This window comes from Sapajus apella, unplaced genomic scaffold (assembly GCF_009761245.1).
Source record: "Sapajus apella isolate SASKATOON/1434 unplaced genomic scaffold, GSC_monkey_1.0 scaffold37, whole genome shotgun sequence".
Classification (NCBI taxonomy): domain Eukaryota; kingdom Metazoa; phylum Chordata; class Mammalia; order Primates; family Cebidae; genus Sapajus; species Sapajus apella.
In genome coordinates this window covers 9,623,949-9,641,399 of record NW_022436977.1, presented here as the reverse complement: position 1 = coordinate 9,641,399, position 17,451 = coordinate 9,623,949, and the positions used below count along the sequence as shown (strand labels likewise).

General features: G+C 39.9%; 1 protein-coding gene across 1 annotated transcript in view; it reads right to left on the bottom strand.

Annotated features, from left to right (window-relative positions):
* Window positions 1–17,451, bottom strand: part of NEDD4 (NEDD4 E3 ubiquitin protein ligase) — a 171,305-nt gene that overhangs the window by 132,136 nt on the left and 21,718 nt on the right. The window contains exon 2 of the mRNA XM_032297375.1: window positions 6,734–6,807. Within this exon, the coding sequence (XP_032153266.1) occupies window positions 6,734–6,807 (74 nt within the window). The remainder of the gene's footprint in view (window positions 1–6,733; window positions 6,808–17,451) is intronic.

Here is a 17,451-nt window from a genome sequence, read left to right as displayed (position 1 = left end):
AGTTTTTCTAGATCTTAATATTATTGGTTTCCAATTTAATTTCATTGTTCTCAAAGAACATCTTGTATATATTTTAATTTTTTGGAAATTTCTGAGACTTGTCCTACGGACCCACACATGGTCTATGTTGGTGAATGTACCATGTGCATTTCAAAAGAATGTGGTTTATTGTTTTATGGCCCAGAATACTGGGGCAGACAGACACGAGGGTGGCTTCTATTATTCCCACCTCCTAACGTTCATGCTTTTTGTGTTCCTCTCCTCTTAAGCATGGGAAAAATCTGTATATTCTAACCAATAGATTATGGCAAAGGGACAAAAAGTATGTGATTACATTATACATAAGATTGTAACCCATCTTGCTAGGAGACTCTTTTGCTAGCTTTGAAGAAGCAAACTGCCAGCTTGTGAACTGCTGAATGGCAAGGAGCTGAGATGGCCTCCAGCTGACAGTAAGAAATGGAAATGCTCAAACTGGGAACCTGCAAGGAACTGAATGCCACGAGCAACCACATTATCTTGGAAGTGAGTCCTTCCCCAGGCAACTCTCAGATAAGACCACAGCCCTACCAATACCTAATGACAGCTGAAGTGAATTCCTAGCATTTTATATTGCATCAGCACTCAAATGTTAAGTTGGACATTTTTATATCAGAAGCAGGTCTTAGTCACCCTTAGCATCGTTTCCAGTTCTCTATCTCCTCTCAGCTCCTCAGTGTGATCAATCCAGATAACTACCTTACACAATTGCCTCCTGGTAATCAACTCCCTAAGGAATAAGTAGATTCAACCCACTTGACTTGCTCTACCAACCCCACAACCCCAAGGACTGAATAAATATGCCACAGTAACCACCTCTCTGTGATGGTTAATACTGAGTGTCAACTGGATTAGACTGAAGGATGCAGAGTATTATTCCTAGGTATGTCTGTGAGGGTGTTGACAAAGGAGATTAACATTTCAATCTGTGGACTGGGAGAGGCAGACTCATCCTCAGTCTGAGTGGGTGCCATCTAATCAGCTGCCAGGGCAGCTAGAATAAAGCAGGCAGAAGAACGTGGAAGGACCTGAGTTGCTAAGTCTTCCGGTCTTCATCTTTCTCCAGTGCTGGATGCTTCCTGCCCTCAAACATCAGACTCCAAGTTCTTCAGGTTTTACATCAGTGATATACCAGGGGCTTTTGTACCTTTGGCTGTAGGCTGAAGGCTGTACTGTTGGCTTCTCTACTTTTGAGGTTTTGGGATTTGGACTGGCTTCCTTGCTCCTCTGGTTGCAGACAGCCTATAGTGGGACTTCACCTTGTGATCATGTGAGTCAATACTCCTTAATAAACTCCCCCTCATATATACATCTATCCTATTAGTTCTGTCCCCCTAGAGAACCCCAATACAGATTTCTCAGACACAGCATGACTCCATGAAGTTTGTGCCTGCTTACTCTAAACCCACCAAACACAACTCCCTGAGGGAAACGTGCTTGGAAAATGCCCTGGCCCCGAATAAAAGCCTCAGCCCACAGGTCCCTTGCACTCTTTCTCCCATCCCCGCTCCTCACTAGTTGAATGTGCATGTCCAGATGTCTCCCCACTTCCTGTCATTCCTGGGAGGCATGCTGCCCTCTTTTTTCTGGCATCTTTAAGTAATAAACTGCTGTTATTTCATGTGTTTTGTTGAGTTACCTTTTGTGTCTCACCTGACTGATAAACTCAACACTAACTTCTTTGTCAGGATTCTCCTACAGAGTGGCTATCTGCTATTTCAGTAGAAATAAAATGAACACAGGTCAGACAAGAGCCATAAGGGCATCTGCCAGGATATGCAAGTTATATGACAGGAACACCTGGACATGAGTCAGGCACTTAGGCATGAGGGCACCTGCCAGGATAAAGACATACCATGAAAGGCACACTGTAAACATCTACATCCAAATTCACAGAGTCTTATCAGGGCAGGGCTAGAGTTTACAGCCACTCTCATGAAAGAGACTTCAAGACCAAATTAGAAAAAAAAATACAACAGCAGCTTTGTAAGACCCTGTAACAGAGGACCCTGTAGGAGAGGAACCAGTTAAACAATGCAAGAACTTCTGAACAACGGAAACCATGAGAAAATAAATGTATGTTCTTTTAAGCAACTATGTTTGTGGTAATATTATTATGCAGCAATAAATGAATACAGCCCATATATGGTCTATGCTGATGAATGTACCATGTACACTTGATAATAAAGTTGTTAGAAATAGTGTTCTTAGGTAAAAGTTGTTCCTAATATTGTTCAAATGTATGTTTTTGTTGATTTTTTTTATTTAGTTGTTTTATCAACTGCTGAAAGAGAAGTGTTAATGCCTCCAACTATGACTGTGGGATTTTTTAAAATCTCCCCTTTAATTCTGTCAAATTTGGATTCATATTTTTCTAAGTTCTTTTAGCAGGAACACACACATTTACGATTGCTATATATTCCTGATTGAGTTCATTTTTATCATCATGAAATGTTTGAATATTTTTGCATTGAAATCTGTTTTATCAGATGTTAATATGTCCACTTCACTCTATTTATGCTCACTGTTTGCATGGCGTATCTTTTTGTGTCCACTTTCGTTCAACTTAGCATGTCTTTATATTTTAAGCGTATCTCGTAGGACAGTATATAGTTGGGTCTTTCAAAAAAAATTTATCCTAAAAATTCCCACCTCCTATTTATTTTAATCCATTAATGTTTCATGTAATTATTGATATAACTGGATTTAGATTTACCAGGTTTATTGTTTATTTTCCATGGCCCTGCCCTTTCCTTTTTTTTTTTTTTTTTTGAGACAGAGTTTTGCTCTTGTCACCCAGGCTGGAGTGCAGTGGCATGATGTTGGCTTACTGCAGCCTCCACCTCCTGGGTTCAAGTGAGTCTCCTGCCTCAGCCTCCCAAGTAGCTGGGATTACAGGTGCCTGCCATCAAGCCCAGCTAATTTTTGCATTTTTAGTACAGATGGGGTTTCACAAAGTTGGCCAGACCACTCTTGAACTCCTGACCTCAAGTAATCGCCTGCTTTTGCCTCCCAAAGTGCTGAGATTATAGGTGTGAACCACTGCACCCAGCCTCGTTTACTTTTTTTGATCATTTGTTCCTCCTTTTCTGGCTTTTTTTTTTCTTTAATGGAGTTTTGCTCTTTTGCCCAGGCTACAGTGCAATGGTGTGATCTTGGCTCAATGCAACCTCTGCCTCCCCGGTTCAAGTGATTCTCCTGCCTCAGCCTCCTGAGAGGCTGGGATTACAGGCATGAGCCACCATACTTGGCTAATTTTGAATTTTTAGTATAGGTGGGGTTTCACTATGTTGGCCAGGCTGGTCTCAAACTCCTGACCTCAGGTGATCCATCTGCCTCAGACTCCCAAAGTGCTGGGATTACATGTATGAGCCATCGGGCCTGGCCTCTTTAACTTTTTTTGATCATTTTTTCCTCCTTTTCTGTTTTTTTTTAAAGTTTTAAATTTTTTTTTTTTTTTTTTTTTTTTTTTGAGACAAGGTCTCACTCTGTCACCTAGGCTGGAATTCAATGGCATAATCACAGCTCATTGCAGCCTTGATTTCCTGGGCTCAAGTGACCCTCCACCTCAGTGTCCTATGTAGCTGGGACCACAGGTGCATACAACCACACCTGGCTAATTTTTTGAATTTTTGTAGAGATGGGGTCCCACTTTATTGCCCAGGCTGGTCTTGAACCCCTGGGCTCAAGTTCCTGACTTTTTTATTTAGTTTTTCAAGAATTTCATTTTAAAATCTACTGGTTTTTTTTATCTGTAATTCTTTGCATTTTTTATTGGTTTCTCTGGATATTACAATATACATCATTAATTTTTTATTCCACTTATACTTAGTATTGTACCATTCTACTAAGTAGGTCCATAACTCATACTGTCTCCATCCTTCATGTTATAGTTGTTATACGTATTCCATTAACATACAACATAAATCTTACAAAACAATGTTGTTAGCTGGGGTTTCAACAGGCATATGTCTTATTTTAAAAAGGTATGATGATAAAAGCAAAACGTGTTTTGCATATTCCCAGATATTTACTATTTTTGATGTTCTTCATTCCTGAGGACCTGAGTGTCCATCTGGTTTCAATTTTCTTCAGATGAAAGAACTTTAAGATATCTTACAAAGAAGGTCTGCCAACAATGAATTCTCTAGTTGTCTTTTTTTAGAAAATGTCATTTTTTCATCTTCCTTAAAAAAATATTTTCACTGAATATAAAATTACAGATTGACGGTTACTATTTCATTGTCCCATTTTTTCCTGACTCCATAGTTTTGGGTAAGAAGTCAGTAATTAATTGAATTGCAGTTCCCCCATGTGGAAAGTGTCACATTTTCCTCTTTTGTCAAGATTTTTCTCTTTATTCTTGGCTTTCAACAGTTTGACTATTATGTACCTCATTGTGTTCCTAGCATTTATCCTGCTTGGTGTTTTTTAATACTATATGAATTTAATCAAATTTGGAAAAAAAAAAACAAAACTTGGCCGTTTTTTTCCTCAAAATATATTTTGCCTTCTTCTTTCCCTCCCCTTTCTGACTGTAAGATATTATCTAATGATACCAGTGTTAGACTGTTAGATATTATCTAACAAATCCCCAAGGCTCTCTTCTTTTGTTTGTGTTTTCTTTTCTTTACCTCCAATCTTCGTCTTCCTCCTCTCTCTCATCTTCTAGCTAGGTAACAATTTCTACTGATTTATCTTTAAGTTCAGTTTTAATCTTTCCTCTTCTCCATTTGGCTGATAAATCCGCCCAACAATTTTAACTTCAAATGCTGTATGTTTCAATTCTAGAATTTTCATTTTTTTTATGGTTTCCATTTCATTTCCTATTTTTTAAAATTTATTGTAGGCATATTTTATTTTCTCTACTGAAAAATGCCTTCTATATTCCTGGTTCTTTTTAGATAAGTAATTTTGCATTATATCCTGGAAATACATTATAAATGTTAAGTTTTGGAGACTGAATTTTGCTGTTTGTGTGTGTGTGTGTATGTATGTGTGTGTGTGTGTATGTATGTGTGTGTGTGTTTGCCTCTTTTATCATTGCAATGGTTTGGATATTTCTACCCTCCAAAGTGCAATTTGAATTTTGATTCCCAATGTGGTAATACTGAAAGATGGGTCTTGGTTGGAGCAATCTGGGTCATGGGAGCAAATCCCTCCTGAATAGGTTAATGAACTTCCTTGGGAGTGAGTGAGTTCTATTTGTTCCTCTCCATTTGTCAAAAAGAGGCTGGCACACCTTCCCCTTACTTCCTCTCTTGCCATGTGATTTCTTTGCGTACACAAGGTCCCCTTCCCCTTTCTGCCATGACTTTAAGCAGCCTGAGGCCCTCACTAGATGCAAAACCCCAATCTTAAACTTTCCACTTACCAAATCAACCTCTTTTCTTTACAAACTACACGGTCTTAGGAATTCTGTTACAGCATCGCTAAACAGATTAAGACAATCATGCTATTAATTATCTTGTTTGGACAAGAGCCACAAATCCTGTTTTTGTTTGTTTTTTGAGACAGGGTCTCACTTTGTCACCCATACTAGAGGACAGTGGCATAATCTTGGCTCACTGCAGCCTCAACCACCCAGGCTCAAGCAATCTTCCTCAGTCCTCCAAGTAGCAGGAAGTACAGGTATACGCCACCATGCCCAGCTGACTTTTTTATTTTTTGTAGGGATGGGGTTTCATCATATTTTCCAGGCTGGTCTCAAACTCCTGAGCTCAAGCAATCCATCTGCCTCAGTCTTCCAAATCCCGTTTCTTAGGCTTTGTTCAGAGCTTTTGCCTTCAGCTGAGTTGCTGAACTCTTCAGCTCTCTCCCTTCCAGAATCCTTACCATTGCCATGCTTTCTTCAGATTCAGAGATTCAGCAAATCACCAATTGGAAATACTATTATTCTACTTTCCACAACAATTTGCTAATACTATTTGATATTTATTTATTTATTTTCTTGAGATGGAGGCTCATTCTGTTGTCCAGGCTGGAGTGCAGTGGCACGATCTCGGCTCAGTGCAACCTCCGCCTCCTGGGTTCAAGTGATTTCTGGCTAATTTTTGTATTTTTAGTAGAGACAGGGTTTCACCATGCTGGCCAGGCTGGTCTGGAACTCCTGACCTCGAGTGACCCACCTCCTTCAGCCTCCCAAAGTGCTAGGATTACAGGCGTGAGACGCTATACTCAGCCCTATTTGATTTTTAATTGAATCAAAGTTTGGATTCTGCTGCTTTCCCAGGCCATGAAGACTATAATTTTTCCACGTTCTGATTCTACCTGCCCTCAGACCAATTTATAGTATCAGGAACTCAGTACCATTCCCTTCTTCCAAACACAAACTTCCCACCAGAATCTGCCTGCTCTGTTCGCTTTCCACTGCCTTCAGGTTGCTGCTTTTTGTACTAAGTCCAGAGTTTCTGGTTGTCATCTGCTAAAGAATTAGTCTGTTAGAATTTTACAAATTTCCAGAAGCAGAGTTCAATAATGTATTCTATAATAATTGCTATCATTTGTACTTCTGCCTAATTTCACAAATTTAGTAATTCAGACACCAAGAGATTTAATAAACCACCAATTGGAAATATTATTGTATATTTTCCACAGCAATTTACTAATACTATTTGATTTTTAACTAAAGTTTAGAAAAAATTAATTAACAAATGCAAAGTTTTAAAATTATAGGCCACATTGATATACTTACCTAGCTCCCAATATATCCTTCTTGGCAAGGCCTATTCCAGCTATAACTTTTACTCTCACAATTCGTGAATTTTCCTAAAATACAAAAATTTAGATTTAATTTTTATGTACTTATAAGTTAGCTAAGACACAATCTTCTAAAAATATTTATCAAATAAAGTAATTAGGATATTAAAATTAATTGAAGAATTTTTCAATAATTAATTTGGTTAAAAGTTACATAGGAAAAAAGAAAATTATTTGTAGATGACCTGATTATTTACAAAGATAAGCAAAAACTTGAGTCAAATTATTACACTGAATAAGAATTTATCACTGTGTCCAAGAAAATCTAAAGCCAAAGTATTGCAACTAATATGAATTTTTAATTATTGTTATATACATACACAAAAGTTAAAGTTCATCATCATTTGGTTTTTGGGTTTTTTTATGTTTTTTTTTTTTGAGACAGAGTCTCACTCTGTTGCCCAGGCTGAAGTGCACTGGCGTGATCTTGGCTCACTACAAACTCTGCCTCCTGGGTTCAAGTGATTCTCATGCCTCAAACTCCCAAGTAGCTGGAATTACAGGCATGCACCACCATGCCTGGCTAATTTATCTATTTTTAGTAGAGATGGACTTTCACCATTGGCCGAGCTGGTCTTGAACTCCGGTCCTCAGGTAATCTGCCTACTTCAGCCTCCCAAAGTGTTGGGATTACAGGCATGAGACACTGCACCCAGCCCATAATTATTTGTAATAACTACTTAGAAAAGGTTATTTTAAAAATCCCATTCAACAGACAACAGAGTATATAACAATGTGTGGATATTGTAATGTATCAAATATTAAACATGTTTGATATGATGGCCTGGAGGTTTTATAAAGAGGGTCTTAGATTTAAGAGATACAGACTGAAGTGTTTAGGGATAAAGTAGCATAAAGTTTGCAACTTACTTTCAAATAACTTAGCAAGTAAAAAATTGAACATGACCATGCTGTGTCTATGTGTGTATAAATACAAATAAAGAAGAATAAGCAAAATGCTACCAATTTGTGGATTTAGTTCTTGAGTATTCAGGTGTATACTGTACTACTTATACTATTATTTTAACTGTTCTGTAGATTTAAAATTGTTCAATATAAAAAGGTAAGAAAAAATTATAAAACATTATGCATACTTTTTAAAAAAATTCACATTACAAAACTGTTAGAACAGAAATAAAATAAGAAATATAAAAACCTTCACAGATAACATTATAAAATATTGCCAGGCATGGTGGCACACACCTATAATCACAGCACTTTGGGAGGCCAAGGTGAGAGACTCACTTGAGCCCAGAAGTTTGAGACCAGCCTGGGCAATATAACAAGACCCCATCCCTCCAAAAAATTAAGCCAGCCATGGTGACTTCTGTCTGTAATCTCAACTACTAGGGAAGTTGAGGCAGGAGGATTGCCTGAGCCTAGGAGTTTGAGTTTATAGTGAGCTATGAATACCACTGCACTCCAGCATGGGTGACTGAGCAAGATCCTATAAAAAAATTTATAAAATACTGAAGAACATAAACAAGACTTCAATAAATGGAGAAATCCACTGTGTTTATGTGTGAAAATATTTAATATTATATTTTTTCTCCAAAGTAATCTATAAACTTAATACAATTCCAACTGCCTCTTCAAATTTTTTCATGGATATTTACAAATAATTCCAAAATTCATACGGAAGAGTAAAAATGAGCAAAGAAGTAAATGATAACGTTCAATCACTCTCTTATACTAAAACATAAAACCAAATTCCATATAAGGTCTAAAAGTAAAAGCTTTTTAAAACATTCATTTAAAATTTTAGAGTAGTTCTATATCATTTGGAACAATTAAAAAAATACAAACACTAACAGCAAAAATTATTAAATTCCACAATAATAAAATCATATACCTTTAGTATGAGGAAAAAAATATCATGTGCAAAATGAAAAAGATAAGGGGATATTTTAGATACTTCTTCGTGTAGACATATCTAAAATATACACAGGATAGAAGTATCTAAAATATATATCATTGAGACAAATGATAATTACTCAGAATATGTGAAGAACTCCTAAAAATCCATATGTAAAATACAATTAACCAAGTATAATATATCACATAGAATGGCTAAGAAATATATGAAAAGATAATCTCACCAGTCAGCAGAAAGAACTTTAATGTACTGTTGGTGGGAGTATAAATTGATGGATCATTCTAAAGAGATGTTTGACATGCTTACTAAAGTTCTAAAACAAAAACCCAGGAGCTCCATTTTTAGATGTTTCCCTAGATAAATGTACATCTACATACACAAGGACTTAAGTACAAGGGTATTTACAGGAGCATTACTTAAGATCGACAAATGTGGAAAAGGAGGTGGAGCAAGATGGCCCATTCAAACCCTCTAGCGACAGTCTCCACCAAGGAACATCAAATTGAACAACTTTTCAAACAAGAAAGCACCTTCGTAAGAACCAAAAAATCAAGTGACTGATCACAGTACCTAGTTTTAACATCATATCAAGGAAAGAGGCACTGAAGAGGGTAAGAAAGGCAGTCTTGAACTGCCTACACCACCCCTCCCACATACCCTGGCAGTGCAGTGGCAGCTAAGAGAGAATCTATGCCTTTGGGGGAGGAAGAGCAAAATGAATGTGGGACTTTGCATTGGAACTCAGTGCTGCCTTGTCACAGTGGAAGGCAACACAGTGCAGAAGTCAGCCGGCACCCATGGAAGTAGAATTTAGACCAACCTCAGCAAGAGGGGAATCATCCATCCCAGTAGTTTGAGGCTGAGTTTGGGCAAGCCTTGTCCCTCTACGCTAAAGCATTCTGAGATCCTAAATAAACTTAAAAGGCAGTCTAGACCATAAGCGCTGCAGTCCCTGAGCAAGTCCTTGTACTGTGCTGGGCTTGGAGCCAGTAGACTTGGGATGCACATGAACCAGTGAGACACCAGTCAGGATGGCCAAGGGTATGCTTGTATCACTCCTCCTCCAACTTCAGACAGTTCAGTTCATAGCTCTAGAAGGAGAGAGAAGAATAGAGGAGACTATGTTCTGCAACTTGGATACCAGCACAGCCACAACAAAATAAAGCAGCAACCAGAGTCCTGATCCCCCATTCTAGGTCCTAGCTCCCAGACATTTCTAGACCCATCCTGGGCCAGAGGGGAATCCACCACCCTGAAGGAATGGACCTAGTCCTAGCAGATTTCACTACCTGCTGACTAAAGAGCTCTTGAGCCTTGGATAAAAATCAGGGGTAGCCAGGCAGCAGTTGCCACAGGCCTTGGGCAAGACTCAGTATTATGCTGGCTTTGGGTGTGATCCAACACATTCCCAGGTGTGATGGCCACAGGGAAAGACTCTTGCTTGAGGAACGGAGAGGGAAAAGTAAAAAAACCATTGTCTTGCAACTTGGGTACCAGCTCAGCCACAGTAAAATAAAGAACCAATCAGACTGGCCTTAGCTTCAAAAGGGCATTTCTAGACCCACTCTGGGCCAGAAGGAAGCCCACTGTCCTAAAGGGAGAGACCCAGGCCTGGGAGGACTCACCACCTACTGATTAAAGAGACCTTAGGCCCTTAATAAATATCAGCAGTAGCCAGACTGTAGTGGCCAGTGGTCTGCGGCAGTGGTAGCCATGGGCAGACTCTGCTTGAGGAAATCAAAGGGAACAGCAAAAAGGACTTTGTCTTGCAACCTGGTTACCATGACAGCCCCAGTAAAGTAAGCACCAAGCAGATTCCTAAAGTGCCTAATCCCAGGCCCCAATTCCTTGACATCATTTCTAGACCCACCCTGCACCAGAAGGGAATCTACTGCACTGAAGGGAAAGACCTGGTCCTGGCAAATTCATCTCCCGCTGACTGAGGAGCCCTTGGGTATTAAACAAACACAAGCAATAGTCAGGAAACAGTTACCACAAGCCTTGAGCAAGATCCAGTACTGTGTTGGCTGCAGGTGTGACCCAACATGGTCCCAGTGGTGGTGCCCACAAGGGTCCTTGTGTCACCCTTCTGCCAACTTCAAGCAGCTCAGAACACAGAGCGAGACAGACTCACTCCATTTCTTTGGGGGAGAGTAGGGGAAGAGAACAAGAGTCTCTGCCTGGTAATCCAGGAAATTCTCCCAGATCTTACCCAAGACCAGCAAGGTGGTACCTCTATGAGACTACAAGAGTCATAACATTACTGGGATTGGGGTGCCCACTAATATGTTCATATATGGCTTCAGTGACCAAAGACTTGGATCACATTAAATTCCCTTTGAATTCTTGGATAGCCTTCTCAAGAAGGATGGGTACAAATCAGCCCAGACTGAAGATTAGAATAAATGCCTAATTATTTAATGTTCAGACATTAAGGAACACCCACAAGCATTAACATCATCCAGGAAAACAGGATCTCACCAAACCAACTAAATAGGGCACCAGTGACCAATTCCAGAGGGACACAGATATGTGAACTGTCAGAGAATTCAAAATAGCTGTTTTGAGGAAGCTCAATGAAATACAACACAACACAAAGAAGGATCTCAGAATCCTATCAGATAAATTTTACAAAGAGATTGAAAATCTCTTTGATTCTCATAAAGAATCATGCAGAATTCTGGAGTTGAAAAAATTAAATGACAAACTGAAGAATGCATCAGAATCTCTTGATGGCAGAACTGATCAAGAGGAAGAAAGAATTAGCAAGTTTGAAGACAGGTTATTTGAAAATACACCGTCAGAGGAGTAAAAATAAAAGAAGAATAAAGTAACAAAGCATGCCAGAGGAGGATCCAAGATGGCCGATTAGGAGCAGCTCAGGATTGCAGCTCCCAGTGAAAGTGCAGAGGGTGAGTGGACACCCCATTTCCAGATGGATTTTTATTGCCCACAGACCAGGAGATTCCCAGGTGGAGGAGCCCCACGGGTCGCCAGTGCAGCTGGTTTGGCCGGTGCAGCTGCTTTGCTGGCACCCCAGGGCAGGTGTACAAAATACATGGGTCCGGGCACCATTTTAGCTGGTGATTGGAGATCTGGGAAGGCAGAGTCACCCATTCATCTGATTAAAAAGGGGACTGAAATATGGAGCCAGGCCAGGAGATTCCCAGGCAAAAAACTCCGCAAATCTCAGCGCTGCTGTTTCAGCCGGCGCAGCAGGTTGCCGCACGGGAAATCACACAGATCCTGGTGCCTTTTGAAAGGCGACTGGAACACCTGGGAGAGAGTCAACCGTTCAACTGAAAATAAAAGCTGTGAGGCAGGGAGCCAGGCGATCAGGCACCGTTGGTCCCACCCCTACAAAAAGACAGCAATTGGAAATGCTCTGGGTTGAGAGTTTCACAGCAAGCACAGATGAACCCGGGAAAGGCCAGCTCTGTGGGGGAGGGGCATCCGCCATTGCCAAGGCACTCCACCACTACGGAGGTAGTTTGCCATTGCTGAGGCAGCCCGCTGTTGCCGAGGCAGCCCTCCATTACAGAGAGAGTCCGCTATTACAGAGGTGGGCCGCCATTGCCGAGGCAGTTCTAACTACATCCATATAAACAGGACTGCAGGGAAGTTCACATGGCAGCTGGGTGGAGCCCACAACATCTCAGCAAAGCCTCTGCAGGCAAACAGTGACTAGGCTGCCTCCTTGCTGGGCATGGCAGTCCAGATACAAAGGCAGCAGCACAACGGAAACTCATAAATAAAGTCCTAACTAGCTGGGACAGAGCACCTGGGGAAAAAAAAAGGGAGTTTATGAGTTCTGCTGCAGCAGACCTAAACGTACCTGCCCAGCAGCTCTAAATGAACAACGGAAATCACAGCTCAGCACCTGAGCTCTTATAAAGGACAGACTGTCTCCTCAAGCAGCTCCCTGACCCCTGAATATCCAAAGAGTCACCTCATAAACGAGAGCTCAGACTGACATTTGGTGGGTATCCTTCTGAAACAAAGATAGCAGAAGAAGAAACTGGCAGCAACCCTTACTGTTCTGCAGCTGCTGCAGGTGATCCCCAGGCAAGCAGGGCCTGGAATGGACCCTGGAGTCCTACATCAGAGGGGCCAGACTGTTAGAAGGAAAACTAAGAAACAGAAGGAAATAACTTCATCATTAACAAACTGGATGTCCACTCAGAGACCCAATCTGAAAGTCAACAACTTGAAAGACGACAGGTGGAAAAATCCACAAAGATGGGAAGAAACAAGCACAAAAAGGATGAAAGCACCTGAAACCAAAATGCCTCTCCTCCTACAAGGGATCACAACTCCTCACCAGCAAGGGAACAAGGCTGGATGGAGAATGTGTGTGATGAATTGACAGAATCAGGCTTCAGAAGGCAGGTAATAAGAAACTCCATGAGCTAAAAGAACATGTTTTAACCCAATGCAAAGAAACTAAGAACCTTGAAAAAAGATTTGATGAAATGCTAAGGAGAATAGTCAACTTATAGAGGAATGTAAGTGAACTGATGGAGCTGAAAAACACAATACGAGAACTTTGCAAAGCATGCACAAGTTTCAACAGCCGCATTGACAAAGCAGAAAAAAGGATATCAAAGGTCAAAGATCAACTCAGTGAAATAAACCAAGAAGGCAAGATTAGAGAAAAACGGGTAAAAAGGAATGAACAAAGTCTCCAAGAAATATGGGACTATGTGAAAAGACCTAATCTACGTTTGATAGGTGTACCTGAATGTGACAGAGAGAATGAATCCCAAGCTGGAAAATACTCTTCAGGATATCATCCAGGAAAAATTCCCCAACCTAGCAAGGCAGGCCAATATTCAAGTCCAGGAAATACAGAGAACACCATAAAGATATTCCTCAAGAAGAGCAACCCCAAGGCACATAATCGTCAGATTCACCAGGGTTGAAATGAAGGAGAAAATGCTAAGGGCAGCCAGAGAGAAAGGTTGTATTACCCACAAAGGGAAGCCCATCAGACTCACAGCAGATCTCTCAGCAGAAACTCTACAAGCTAGAAGAGAGTGGGGGCCAATGTTCAACATCCTTAAAGAAAAGAATTTTCAACCCAGAATTTCATTTCCAGCCAAACTAAGCTTCATAAGTGAAGGAAAAATAAAATCCTTTGCAAACAAGCAAATACTGAGAGATTTTATCACCACCAGGCCTGCTTTACAAGAGCTCCTGAAAGAGGCACTAAACATAGAAAGAAACAACCAGTACCAGCCACTCCAAAAACATAGCAAATCGTAAACAGCATCAACACAATGAAGAAACTGCATGAACTAACGGGCAAAACAGCCAGCTAGCATCAAAATGGCAGGATCAAATTCACACATAACAATATTAACCCTAAATGTAAATAGACTAAATGCCCCAATCAAAAGACACAGAGTGGCAAATTGGATAAAAAGCCAAAACCCATCAGTGTGCTGTATCCAGGAAACCCATCTCACATGCAAGGATACACAAAGGCTCAAAATAAAGGGATGGAGGAAGATTTACCAAGCAAATGGAGACAAAAAAAAAGCAGGAGTTGTAATTCTCATCTCTGATAAAATAGACTTTAAACCAACAAAGATCAAAAGACACAAAGAGGGACATTATATAATGGTAAAAGGATCAATGCAACAAGAGCTAACGATCTTAAATATATACGCACCCAATACGGGAGCACCCAGATACATAAGGCAAGTTCTTAATGACTTACAAAGAGACTTAGACTCCCACACAATAATAGTGGGAGACTTTAACACCCCATTGTCAATATTAGACAGATCAACCACACAGAAAATTAACAAGGATATCCAAGACTTGAACTCAGACTTGGATCAGGCAAACCTAACAGATATTTACAGAATTCTCCACCCCAAATCCACAGAATACACATTCTTCTCAGCACCACATTGCACCTACTCTAAAATTGACCACATAATTGGAAGTAAATCACTCCTCAGCAAATGCAAAAGAACGGAAATCATAACAAACAGTCTCTCAGACCACAGTGCAATCAAATTAGAACTCAGAATTCAGAAACTAACTCAGAACCACACAGCTTCATGGAAACTGAACAACTGGCTCTTGAATGTTGACTGCACAAACAACGAAATGAAGGCAGATATAAAGATGTTCTTCAAAACCAATGAGAACGAAGACACAACATACCAGAATCTCTGGGACACATTTAAAGCAGTGTCTAGAGAAAAATATATAGCAATAAATGCCCACATGAGAAGCAAGGAGAGATTTAAAATCGACACCCTATCTCAAAATTGAAAGAGCTAGAGAAGGAAGATCAAAGAAACTCAAAACCTAGCAGGAGACAAGAAATAACTAAGATCAGAGCAGAACTGAAGAAGATAGAGACACAAAAAACCGTTCAAAAAATCAATAAATCCAGGAGCTGGTTTTTCGAAAAGGTCAACAAAATAGACCACTAGCCAGGTTAATGAAAAAAGAAAAGAGAGAATAATCAAATAGATGCAATAAAAAATGATAAAGGAGATATCACCACAGATTCAACAGAAATTCAAACCATCATCAGATATTATTACAAACAACTCTATGCACATAAACTAGTAAACGCGGAAGAAATGGATGAATTCCTAGACACTTGCATCCTCCCAAGCCTAAACCAGGAAGAAGTCGAAACCGTGAATAGACCAATAACAAGTTCTGAAGTTGAGGCAGGAATTAACAGACTAGCACCCAAAAAAAGCCCAGATACAGATGGGTTCACAGTTGAATTCTACCAGACATATGAAGAGAAGCTGGTACCATTCCTTCTGAAACTATTCTAAATAATCCAAAAAGGGGGAATCCTTCCCAAATCATTTTATGAGACCAACATCATCCTGATACCAAAACCCGGCAGAGACTCAGCAAGAAAAAAAAGCTTCAGGCCAATATCCATGATGAACATAGATGCAAAAATCTTCAATAAAATACTGGCAAGCCGACTGCAACAGCACATCAAAAAGCTTCTCCACCATGATCAAGTAGGATTCATCCCAGTGATGCAAGGGTGGTTCAACATATGCAAGTCTATAAATGTAATTCACCACATAAATAAAACCAAAGACAAAAACCACATGATTATCTCAATTGATGCAGAGAAGGCCTTTGACAAAATTCAACAGCGCTTTATGCTAAAAAACCATCAATAAACTGGGTATTGACAGAACGTATCTCAAAATAATAAAAGCTATTTATGACAAACCAACAGCCAATATCATACTGAATGGGCAAAAACTGGAAGCATTCCTTTGAAATTTGGCAATAGACAAGGATGCCCTCTCTCACTACTCTTATTCAACATAGTACTGGAAGTTCTAGCCAGAGCAATGAGCCAGGAAAAAGAAATAATGGTTATTCAAATAGGAAAGGAGGAAGTCAAATTGTCTCTATTTGCAGACGACATGATTGTATATCTAGAAGACCCCATCGTCTCAGCCCAAAATCTCCTGAAACTGATAAGCAACTTCAGCAAAGTCTCAGGATACAAAATCAATGTGCAAAAATCACATGCATTCCTATACACCAATAACAGACTTAAAGAGAGCCAAATCAAGAATGAATTGCCATTCACAATTGCTACAAAGAGAATAAAATACCTAGGAATACAACTAACAAGGAACATAAAGGACCTCTTCAAGGAGAACAAGCCACTGTTCAACGAAATAAGAGAGGACACAAACACATGGAGCAACATTCCATGTTCATGGTTAGGAATGCTCAATAACGTGAAAATGTCCATACTGCCCAATGTAATTTATAGACTCAACGCTATCCCCATCAGGCTACCAATGACCTTCTTCACAGAACTGGAAAAAAAACACCTTAAACTTCATATGGAACCAAAAGAGAGCATGCATAGCCAAGTCAATTCTAAGCCAAAAGAACAAAGCGGGAAGCATCACACTACCGGACTTCAAGCTATACAACAAGGCTACAGTAATCAAAACAGCATGGTACTGGTACCAAAACAGAGATACAGAACAATGGAACAGAACAGAGGCCTCGGAGGCGACACAATATATCTACAACCATCCGATCTTTGACAAACCTGACAAAAACAAGCAATGGGGAAAGGATTTCCTGTTTAATAGATGGTATTGGGAAAACTGGCTAGCCATGTGCAGAGAGCAGAGAGTGGGCCCCTTCCTGAAACCTTACACTAAAATTAACTCCAGATGGATTAAAGACTTAAACATAAGACCTAACACCATAAAAACCCTAGAAGAAAATCTAGGCAAAACCATTCAGGACATAGGCGTAGGCAAGGACTTCATGACCAAAACACCAAAAGCATTGGCAACAAAAGCCAAAATAGACAAATGGGACCTAATCAAACTCCACAGCTTCTGCAGGGCAAAAGAAACAGTCATTCGAGTGAATCGACAACCAACAGAATGGGAAAAAAATTTTGCAGTCTACCCATCTGACAAAGGGCTGATATCCAGAATTTACAAAGAACTAAAACAGATTTACAAGAAAAAAACAAACAAGCCCATTCAAAAGTGAGCAAAGGATATGAACAGACACTTTACAAAAGAAGACATACATGAGGCCAACAAACATATGAAAAAATGCTCACCATCACTGGTCATTAGAGAAATGCAAATCAAAACTATATTGAGATACCATCTCACGCCAGTTAGAATGATGATCATTAAAAAATCTAGAGACAACAGATGCTGGAGAGGATGTGGAGAAACAGGAACACTTTTTCACTGTTGGTGGGAGTGTAAATTAGTTCAACCATT